Source organism: Podarcis bocagei, assembly GCF_964188305.1.
Source record: "Podarcis bocagei genome assembly, chromosome: 14".
Taxonomy (NCBI): domain Eukaryota; kingdom Metazoa; phylum Chordata; class Lepidosauria; order Squamata; family Lacertidae; genus Podarcis; species Podarcis bocagei.
In genome coordinates this window covers 45,303,744-45,315,319 of record NC_138139.1, presented here as the reverse complement: position 1 = coordinate 45,315,319, position 11,576 = coordinate 45,303,744, and the positions used below count along the sequence as shown (strand labels likewise).

Sequence of the window (11,576 nt, the reverse complement as noted above, 5' to 3'; positions counted from 1 at the left end):
TTTGTTGTGGTGTGTCTTCAGTATCTTCATTTACCCAAAATAAAAAAAATTCCTTCCAGTAGCACCTTAAAGACCAACTAAGTTAGTTCTTGGTATGAGCTTTCGTGTGCATGCACACTTCTTCAGATACACTGAAACAGAAGTTGCCAGACCCTTCTATATAGTGAGAAGGTGGGGAGGGGTATTACTCAGAAGGGTGGTGGGAATGGGAGATTGGCAGATAGCTGAGATGAGCCTGTTGACGACTCTAAACGACTGTAATAGGTCTTACAGGAAAAGGCAAGGGGTGAGAAGGTGAGAAATGGCTTACTCATGTATAATGAAATATCATTTACCCAGACACTTCAACCAGAAGCTGACCCTGGGGGAAATCTTGCCTTTTGTCTTATGGCACCTGCCCTTTGGAATTCCCTCCTGTTAAATGTTAGGTGCTGTCTCCCTTTTCAGTGTCACCTCCCTCTCTCAGCAAGCCTTTCAAGCAGAGTCTGCATTTGTTGGGAGTTAATTTTAGATGTTCTAATTCATGGGTAGGCAAACTAAGGCCCAGGGGCCGGATCCAGCCCAATCGCCTTCTAAATCCGGCCTGTGGATGGTCTGGGAATCAGCGTGTTTCTACATGAGTAGAATGTGCCCTTTTATTTAAAATGCATCTCTGGATTATTTGTGGGGCCCGCCTGGTGTTTTTACATGAGTAGAATGTGTGCTTTTATTTAAAATGCATCTCTGGGTTATTTGTGGGGCATAGAAATTCATCCCCCCGCAAAAAAAATAGTCCGCCCCCCCACAAGGTCTGAGGGACAGTGGACCGGCCCCCTGCTAAAAAAGTTTGCTGACCCCTGTTCTAATTGTTTTATTGCCTGAGTGTTTGCCACCTTTAGCTTCTTTGGGGTGGGATATAAATTTAATAAAAAGTATATGTGCGAACGGTTGAACTTAATTGAAATGCCAAAAGGAGGCTAGGGTAGCTAGCTAAATCTCAATTTATGAAGCAAGTAAGGCAAGACAGGAAATGCTATTCTTTGCCGGTGTAAATGAATAGAACATTATGAGATTAACTTGTGCATTATGAGATTAACTTTCAAATTTCAGCTATCTGAAAAGCAGCAGTGTGTAATTCACAAGTTTATAGTTTCACACACACCTCAAAAAGAATGGTCCACTGAAAGAGGTCTCCAGCTTTTTCTCAGGTACTAGTTACTGGAGCAGATATTGAAATTATATATAATCTCAAATGTATTATTCTGCACATTAACACTTGGCACCATGGCTTCCACTCAGGGAGCTTGTGGCCTTGGTAAATGCTTTACGATGCCAACATTTTCTGGACTTCAGGGTTGCAGAGGTGATAAACATAGAGTGCAAGATACAATTTCCATCCCAATATCTCCAGAATACAGTTGTACTTCAGGTTACATACGCTTCAGGTTACATACGCTTCAGGTTACAGACTCTGCTAACCCAGAAATAGTGCTTCAGGTTAAGAACTTTGCTTCAGGATGAGAACAGTTTCAGGTTAAGAATGGACCTCCGGAACGAATTAAGTACTTAACCTGAGGTACCACTGTACAGTGGTACCCCGCAAGACGAACGCCTCGGAAGACGAAAAACTTGCTAGACGAAGGAGTTTTTCGTTTTCTTAGCCGCTTCGCAAGACGCATTTCCCTATGGGCTTGCTTCGCAAAACGAAGCTTGCCCCGCAAGCTCCGGGGATAGCGGGGAAGCGCAGCGCGTCTTCCCCGCTGTCCCCGGACCTCTTTTGAAGCAAGGGGCGGCAACGGGGAGAAGATCGCTTCTCCCCGTTGCCAGCCCCGCAATCTCCGGGGACAGAGGGGAAGGCGCGCGCGCGCCTTCCCCTCTGTCCCCAGACCCCTTTTGAACCAAGGGGCGGCAACGGGGAGAAGCGATTCTCACCGCTGCCCCTTCCCTTGCTTTAAAACAGGTCCGGGGACAGAGGGGAAGGCGTGCCCCGGAGATTGCGGGGCAGGCAACTGGGAGAAGCAATCTTCTCCCCGCCGCCCCTTGCTTTACTCTGTCCCCTCTGTCCCCGGACGGTCTCCATAGGAACGCATTGATTGATTTTCAATGCATTCCTATGGGAAACCGTGCTTTGCAAGACGAAAAACTCGCAAGAAGAAAAAACTTGCGGAACGAATTAATTTCGTCTTGCGAGGCACCACTGTATATTTAAAGCTTTAAACAGTCATGGCTTCCCCCAAAGGTTCTTGGGAGATGTAGTTTGTTACGAGTTATAAAGGTTGCTAAGAGGCCCCCTATTTCCCTCCCAGAGAAACAATTCCCAGAGTGGATTTAACAGTCATTCGTGCTTCACAGGAAACTCTGAGACTTGTAACTCTGTGAGGGGAATGGGGCGTCTTCTAAGGACTCTCTGAACCCTTAACAAACTACATCTCCCAGAATCCTTTGCAGGGTGAATCCACGACTGTTTAAAGTGGTATCATAGCGCTTTAAATGTGTGGTGTGGATGTGGCCTTTAACAGAATTGAGCCGAGAGGAAAATGTGGACAAAGCTGGACAACCAATAATTGGACAACCAATAATTGGCTTTCCCTCCACCCACTGTTGGTTTCTCTTCCTTCTGCCCCATCAGTGCCCGTTTGGGCACCCCCACCACTGGCATAGAGCTTTTTTGTTGTTGTTAAGGAGGCTGTGGCAATAGGCTAATAGGTGATGGTCCCTTTAAGAGGAATAAATACTCTCCTCTTCCCCCTCCCGCCCTGAGAGTGGTTACTATGGTAACTGTCCGGGATTAAGACGCTGCAACCGCTGCTGCTGTTGTTGCTACTTAAATCTCTCTGCAGAGTGTTTCTGCTGGAGGTTGGAGGCTAGAAATTCTCTGTCCTTTTGCTTGTGTGAGTAAGCGATGGACACCAACAGCCCCATCCAAGTCTGAGGGAGGTACTTTTGAGCAGCCCCAGCCTGAAGAATTTTTGCGTCTTCCAAATATGTGGACTGCAATTCATTTTTTAAATAAAATCCTTTTTTAAGATAGCTTTAAAAATGCCATTACTAAGGGACTAGATCCATCGTGCTTCCAGAATGGGACTTGATGTTGGAGAAGGTTTGTTCAGTTGCCGTAAACGGGTCACAAGCACAACAGAGGTGTGTGTGTGTGTGTGTCTGTTTAAACTGGATTTTCCCAGAAAAGATAAATCTGAAGGGAGTGGGATATGAACTGGCTATTTTGCGTGTGGCTGCTGCAATTAATAATAATAATAATAATAATAATAATAATAATAATAATAATAATAATAATAATATCATGAGGAGCACTGTTCACACAATAAGCTCTCATCTCCAAGCACCTCTATATGGTCAACTGTGTTCTATGCTGCCAAAAAAGCCACAGAGTAACAATTGGGACGGGACACAAAAACACCTGTGTTGTGGCATGGGTGAACTCAACTGGAGAGGTTTCGACTCCTTTCCAAACAGCCATTTCCCTATTAAACAGAAGCCTGCTTAACCACGTTGCATATGTGTTCATTTTTATTTTTCCCACTAAAATGAACACACTTTTATGTTCATTACTTAAGTATGAAATTGACTTATACAAAATTAAAAGGGCAGGAGCCTTGTCTGGTTTGGCAAAAAACAATGATTTTCGCCTCCTTTCCTGAATTCCGGTAGCAATCCTATGTGAAGAATGTTATTTATGACTTCAGTTATTGTCTGAATTAAAACAAGGAAATCCTATAGGAAGTGGCTGACAGGCCCTCTATTCTTAGAGCTCTGTTTGCCCCTCCCTTAATTCTTTTTATTGCCCTTGATACCTCTTCTGATAACCCTCTTCCCATGTAAATGCCACCTTGTAGAGTGGTAGCGACAGCTGGATCATAGCCTCTGTCTCTTGACTTACACTATTGTTTTAAGATTATGTGTTAAGCTCTTGTTTCCTAGTGCAGTGATGCTCTATCCCATGATAAGCCAATGCTTCCCTTGGTGTTGGCCAGGCATAGGCAAACTCGGCCCTCCAGATGTTTTGAGACTATAATTCCCACCATCCCTGACCACTGGTCCTATTAGCTAGTGATGATGGGAATTGTAGTCCCAAAACATCTGGAGGGCCGAGTTTGCCTATGCCTGGTGTTGGCTGATGGCAAGCGGTGCTTCAACTCCCTTGTTCACCAGGTGCTTAAGAGTGTGATTGTTTTGTTGGACTCAGGTAGAGGAAGGTGTCATCAGGCATGTTTATCAACAGAATATATATATATATATCCCCTCTCTCCCTTTACAGGATCTGTAAAGTTTGAAAAGTGAAGGAGGCAAGATATCTAGGGAGTCCTGATTTTGGTACAATTCAGCTGCAATGGGTAAAGAAAAGAAGAGAGACAGTAAGAAAGGAGAAAAGTCTTTGCCTCCTCCTCCCGCACACGAGCCCTCAGTAGAACCTTCTTCTTCTGCACAGAACATCCCACCGGCTGTAAATCAAGTGGATGAACTGGCAGCAGCCCAAACAGTTCCCCAAGAAGAGGTGAAAGAAGCAGTGGCCCTTCCACCCACAGAACCCATTGAGTATGAGGAACCGATTCTGACTCAGCTCATCGTTGAAAGGTAAACTAGAAGGACTGGGGTGGGGGGTGGAGGACTTAGACTATGTATGTGTGGCAGGTAAAGGTAAAGGGACCCCTGACCATTAGGTCCAGTCATGGACGACTCTGGGGTTGCAGTGCTCATCGCGGTTTACTGACCGAGGGAGCCAGCGTACAGCTTCCGGGTCATGTGGCCAGCATGACTAAATCGCTTCTGGCAAACCAGAGCAGCGCATGGAAACGCCGTTTACCTTCCCGCTGGATCGGTACCTATTTATCTACTCGCAGTCGTGCTTTCGAACTGCTAGGTTGGCAGGAGCAGGGACCAAGCAATGGGAGCTCACCCCATCGCAGGGATTTGAACCGCCGACCTTCTGATCGGCAAGCCCTAGGTTTTGTAGTTTAACCCACAGTGCCACCCGCGTGCCTGTGTGGCTGGTATCTAAGGTTAATAACAGGCTTAAATTTATCAAGTTCATGGCAAAGGCATACATTTAAAGAACTCTCATGCTACTTTAATAGCTCCTTCAAAGCATCCTGGGAAATATAGCTCTATGATGGGTGTCTTAACAACACTTTGCACCCTTAGCAAACTACATTTCCCAGGATTCTTTGGTGGGGGTATGACCGTTGAAGTAGTACTTTGTACTTTATACTACTGTTAAAGTAGTATAAAGATGGTTTACATGGCATTGAAAATGCGATCTTGCAATTTACTAGCTAATTAGAGGCTGTGTCCTCTTCTTTCTGGCAGTGTAAACAGAGCAAGGTAATTATAATATAATAATTATAATATATGTATTTTTAGTTTATTTGCTAATATATCCCCTACTTTAGGTTTGACATATTTCAAAAAGTAAAAAACCAGGACACCACATTTCAGAAATTTCCCCTGGACATCAATTCTGCCTTTGAAATCCCGGATGCATGGCAGACCTACCCTCTTTAATCCAAGGGCTCAGGACAATTTGTAAATTTCAGACAAATATAAAAAGATTGTGCCTGCTTCAAGGTTGGGAATCTATTTAATTAGATGACTCTGTGCTGGTTTCTGAGAGAGAGTTGTTGTATCTTTTGCTTACCTTAATGCCCTAAGACAATATTTTTCATCCCTGCATCTGCTGGGGGTTCCATTCCATTTTGCAACCTTACACCTCCAAGACTTCAGTGATGTTAGAATGAATAATTAATACCAAGTTTTATCTTGGTTGGAATCTGTAAATGTTAAAATAAATTACTCATTCTCTGTTTTTGCTCCATTTTGTCCCTTTATTGGGGAAGCAGGGAGAGTGGGATGGCCTTCTGCAGAATACCACAACTGGTTGCAGAAGTTTCTCAACCCCCAAAGAGTAAAAAAAAAAACCCAGTGTGTGTGTGTGTGTGTGTGTGTGTGTGTAACTGCATTTAGGTGAAAACTTTACTAGTTGCACCTTCTCCACCACTGATGTACCCTGGTGAGAAAAGTTGTTTTACAATTTGATATAGATTAATGCTTCTATTTCATGCTTGAAATTATTTTGTCTGCTCATTATATGGATTTATTCAATACCAGTTAATTTTAATCTTAAGTATCCCCCCCCCCACCTTGTAGCTACGAAGGAGAAAAAATCTGTGGGTTATATGAGGGAGAAGGAACAGCTCGTTTTCAAGGAGGCAATGTATACAAGGTGAGTACATTTGATGGTGGGCTCTGTATGTAATATTTTTTTGGGGGGAGGGTGACCTGAATCTGTGAGCTAGGCTCAGATTATTGCTTTTACTACTCCATGGCTGTAGTGGTGCAATTACCAAGAAACTGCTAGTGTTAGACTCTAGATTTAAGTTGCTCCTCAGGCAGCAAATGTGAGTTAAGGTCATGTCCACAGCATACCTTTAAAGAACTTTTATGCTATTTTAACACTCACATCTTCCTCCAAAGAATCCTGGGAACTCTAGTTTGTTAAGAGTCTCCAAACAATTCCCAGCACTAACAAACTACAGTTCCCAGGATTCTTTGTAGGAAGACATGAGTGTTAAAATAGTATTTCTATACTGCCCTTCATCTGAGGATCACAGAGCTGATTACAATATAATACAATCTCTCTCCAGGGTTTCAGACAGGACTGTTTCTCAGCCCCCCCCCCCAGAAATTCTCTTTCAGGTGTTTAGATATCCCTATTTTCCTACTGTTTTGTTGTTTGGAAGTTGACAAAACACAGCTATATAAATAATCACAAACTGCTATAGTTCTTAGCTAAATCTTTTAAGCTTTTATGGTGCTTTATTTCTCTGGATACGTATTTTAAGTACACTTAATTAGTATATTAAAAAGCATCTTAAAAAGCAGCTTAAAAAGCAGAAACATCACCTTGCCAACAAAGTGTCGAGAATCCAGCTCGACATCAGTAAGAAAATCAGTAAGAAATCAGTCTCACACCAAGATGACTTGAAGAAAAAGCTTTGGCTTCAGCCGTGCCATGTTTATTGTGTGCAGTAAGAAATAAATCATCCTCTCTCCTCCAGCACAGCGCTTGCTCTGCCTGGTACTCAAAGGTACCAAATCAAAGGAATGTAACCTTGCTTTTGCCCACAGACAAAGAGAGTGTTATGCTACGTGAGCCAATCATTAGTCTAGCATGAGGTGTTCACGTGCTCATCATGCTCTTAGCAATATCTCGTGCTGTAAAATCACTCTGCAATAATAAGAACTCTGCTCATGCTCTTATGTACAAGCAATCATTTTCCCACATGCCCTCTTTTCTTGTTTATATTATAAGAGGGAATCTTAATCAGAATCGCATTCCCATTACCTAAGCATTTATATTTTGCAACATAAATTCCCCTTGTAAGCCCTGTGGTGGGCCGTGGTCGAAACCACCATGCAATATATTGGGAAATCAAAAAAAAAAGCAAGCATTGAATACAAAACCATAATAAAACCAACAATACATGCAATTACAATCAATAATAAATTTCTTAACCATAATCCATTAAGTAACCAAGAAAATAACCAATCCCATGGATCAAAACCTTCAGGCGGATTCAAAGGATTATGGGTTATCATTTGTTCCATATAATCAATAGTAGTGGAGATATTGGTTGATTGATCAGTTATATACATACAACAATGAGAATGAATTAAGACATAAATTCCACCTTTAGAGGCAAGGATTACATTTAAAGCATAAAAAGTTTATAAAGCAACTTCTCTCATTTCTGACTTTTTTTGTTTTTGTTAATTATTTTTAAAACAAAGATGATAGAATTAAAAACAAAGCTTCGGTCCAATTTGCCACAGAATAACCATAAATCAGATTGAAGCAAACATGTAGATTTACTGCTCTTTCTCATCCAGTTGAACCAAACATAAAAATCTCTACACGCAGCCTGTTGGTCATAAATCATGTAAGTTGTGACATTAGTAACTGAGACTTTCGGCCTATCACTTATAGTGGTAATATTAAAAAAAAATAAGAAGATCCATTAACATACTCATAGGTCCAATTATAATATGGATAATGACCTAAAAATATACTTCTATTATGATTGAAACGAAAACAATAAGGCACTATTTCTGCAAGCAACAAAACACAGGCGATAAACTTATACGATTGTCCTTCATATTATTGCTAATCTTAAATGAAGCATTTACTGGAATGCTAGAATACCATCACCAAAAAAAAAGCTGAAAGCTTTGAGAAGCTTTTTAAAATCATTTTTCTCAGCAGCTAAAAGGCACTAGCCAAGCATATTTCGCTTCAAGCATATTCCGCTTGCTGTAACTAAAAAGATTGCAACAAGGTCGAGAACAGAGCCCATTGTCTTCTCAGGCCCTGTTAAAGAAACATATTGCAACTTGCTTTCTGTCCGGGAACCATGCCAAAGCACAAAAATGAAACAACTGGAACACACTAAAATCCCCTCACCCCTCCCTTGCCAAGAGTCCACAATAGTTCCAAGACAGCCCTCTGTACATGCTCAGGGGAACACATCATAAGGCAGGACTCCTGAGGGAGGAGGAAAAAAAAATATCTGGGGGGTAAAATCCAAGTGATGCCAATAAGGATGAGAATGGTAAATTATTCCAATGGCTGTTTCCGAGCAACCTGTGTGATATTTCGTGGCTCGATTATTGGCATGTAAAAACCATAATCCAGAAGAAGTCACACAACCATTTCTGCAGATACAGGAGCCCATTTGCTGTAAATAAGTCTGATGTATTGCTCCTTGTACTGCTGAGTCAAAAATCCAAGCCCAATGAAACGTGGTGACACAGAGGCAGTGTCCACAGTGAGATGTACCTTAGAAAATGGAGCCAAAGAAGGCGTGTGGGTGACATCCATTTGCCAAATTGCCAGGGGATGCAGGCCTCTAGGGTTGACTGCATCAAAAGAAATGACTGTGATCTTGTCTGCTGGATCCTTATGTCCTTTAAGGGCAGAAAATAGTGGAGACAAAGTGGAGGTGGGCAGGTCCAATTAACTCTTTATCCAGTTCAGCTGTCCAAGAATTTGTTGTAAATCCACCAATTTAAGATGATCAGGAAACTGTAGTTGAGGCGTAACTGGAATGGCAGCAGATGCTGTCAGCTTGTGTCCCAGGTACGTAATGGGTAAAGTCCGCTGGATTTTTTCTTTAGCCACTGTCAAGCCAACAGGTTTTATCCTTTGCAGGATTTTGGGACACGGCGGAAGACAAGGCCGTGGCTAAAAGATGAGCTTTGTGCATCTCAGTGCCCACTGACTGGCAGGCTGTAAGGATATCAGCAATGGCTATATTTGATGTTGTCATCAAAGGGCACAGTGCTTGCTTATGGTTCTCATTTACATTAGTGAACGCAAGCTGGCGTACAGTCAGGTCTTGTGCTGCCAGGTCCTGAACTTGCCGCTTGAAGGTATTATACAAGCGATCAACAAATTGTCCATAGGGCTTTGCAAGGCCCTGTCTGATGCTTCCACATCGGCCATCGCGCTCATTCTTGTCATCAGTGACAGAGGCCAGAGCCTCTTGGGCTGAGGCTGTGGTGGCTGCCCAATACATAGGATCAAGGGCCAACTGTTGGGCAATAGGAAGAAAATTGCCTCCTCCCGTCAGCCCATCGAGAACATCGGTTTGGGTCAGCATGACGGGGGCTGGGGGTGCAGGAGCAATCACAGGAAAGAGATTTGGAGTATCAGAATCAAAAGGCAGCAACAGCAGCAGTACAAAGAGTCTCTTCTTGGAGAGGAGTGGAAATGGGGGGTGCTGAATGCGAAGAATGCAGGGGAGGGACGACAGGAGCCTTTGGTAGGGCATATACAGCAGAAGAAGGCAATGCTGGATATAGCAATGGAAAGTCGGCAGGCAAAGAAACAGATGCAGCAGCCAAAAGGAGATTGGCTGGAGTCAAACTGGACATTGCTGTGTAAACTTCAGTCCAGGCATGTAAAACTCTGACATCAATCTGAGGATGGTTTTGGAAAAATTGTCCTATCTTTTCCCAGTCTTTTAAACTATAATTCCCATGCTGAGGAAACCAGGGACAGTGAATATCCAATGCTTCTATAAGAGACACGATATCAGCATCTGAGACAAGAAGGCTGTTGCTGGCCAAAAGAGATTTAAGGTCTTCAAAAAACTTTTTCTGTGGTGGAGAGAGAGACTGCCCCATAATGGCAAAAGAAAGGGGGGGTTGGGTTGGGAGCACTCACCAGGGATCCACTAGGTGGATGAACGACGCGTCTGCAGCCCTTGCCGGGCGAGATGAGTGCTGATAAGTCCTTAACGTAGTCCAGAATCACATACACGGGGTACCAAGGGAGCACTCACCGGGATCCATAGTGGATGAAAGACACGTGGTGAGCGCTGAACGATGAGAAACAACGTGGAGTCCAAAGGTAGTCACACGGGGCACCAAATGTCGAGAATCCAGCTCGACATCAGTAAGAAAATCAGTAAGAAATCAGTCTCACACCAAGATGACTTGAAGAAAAAGCTTTGGCTTCAGCCGTGCCATGTTTATTGTGTGCAGTAAGAAATAAATCATCCTCTCTCCTCCAGCACAGCGCTTGCTCTGCCTGGTACTCAAAGGTACCAAATCAAAGGAATGTAACCTTGCTTTTGCCCACAGACAAAGAGAGTGTTATGCTACGTGAGCCAATCATTAGTCTAGCATGAGGTGTTCACGTGCTCATCATGCTCTTAGCAATATCTCGTGCTGTAAAATCACTCTGCAATAATAAGAACTCTGCTCATGCTCTTATGTACAAGCAATCATTTTCCCACAACAAAGGTCCGTATAGTTAAAGCTATGGTTTCCCCAGTAGTGATGTATGGAAGTGAGAGCTGGACCATAAAGAAGGCTGATCGCCAAAGAATTGATGCTTTTGAATTATGGTGCTGGAGGAGACTCTTGAGAGTCCCATGGACTGCAAGAAGATCAAACCTATCCATTCTGAAGGAAATCAGCCCTGAGTGCTCACTGGAAGGACAGATCCTGAAGCTGAGGCTCCAATACTTTGGCCACCTCATGAGAAGAGAAGATTCCCTGGAAAAGACCCTGGTGTTGGGAAAGATTGAGGACACAAGGAGAAGGGGACGACAGAGGACGAGATGGTTGGATAGTGTTCTTGAAGCTACCAGCATGAGTTTGACCAAACTGCGGGAGGCTGTGGAAGACAGGAGTGCCTGGCGTGCTCTGGTCCATGGGGCACGAAGAGTCGGACACGACCAAACGACTAAACAACAACAATTAGTATATTGATTGTTAACCCCAGACTGATTGTTTTTATTGTTTATGTAGAGAATTATGCAGCAATTCTGGTTTAAATATGCTGGCCGTTGGCTGTAATAAACACTGATTGATTGATTGATTGATTGATTGATTGATTGATTGATTGAAATCTGTGTTTCATTTTGAAGGGCATGTTTTCTGAAGGCCTCATGCATGGACAAGGAACATACACATGGGCTGATGGAGTGAAGTATGAGGTAAACTGTCATGTTAAATGGAGCATCATTGCAACTACCTTGACGGCCCTTAACTTGCAAGTACATATCTTAGACTCT

The 11,576-nt window shown here is 43.1% G+C and overlaps 1 protein-coding gene across 5 annotated transcripts in view; it reads left to right on the top strand.

The window, feature by feature from the left end:
- Positions 1-2,483: 2,483 nt before the first annotated feature.
- The window catches only part of RSPH10B (radial spoke head 10 homolog B), a 32,600-nt gene continuing 23,507 nt past the window's right edge, over positions 2,484-11,576 (top strand). For 2 of the 5 annotated variants that reach the window (XM_081169437.1, XM_081169434.1), the window contains exons 1-4: positions 2,484-3,079; positions 4,256-4,572; positions 6,142-6,217; positions 11,430-11,498. In XM_081169437.1, the coding sequence (XP_081025563.1) occupies positions 4,328-4,572; positions 6,142-6,217; positions 11,430-11,498 (390 nt within the window). In that variant the 5' untranslated portion in view covers positions 2,484-3,079; positions 4,256-4,327. The remainder of the gene's footprint in view (positions 3,080-4,255; positions 4,573-6,141; positions 6,218-11,429; positions 11,499-11,576) is intronic. The other 3 variants (XM_081169435.1, XM_081169438.1, XM_081169436.1) reach the window with 3 other exon arrangements.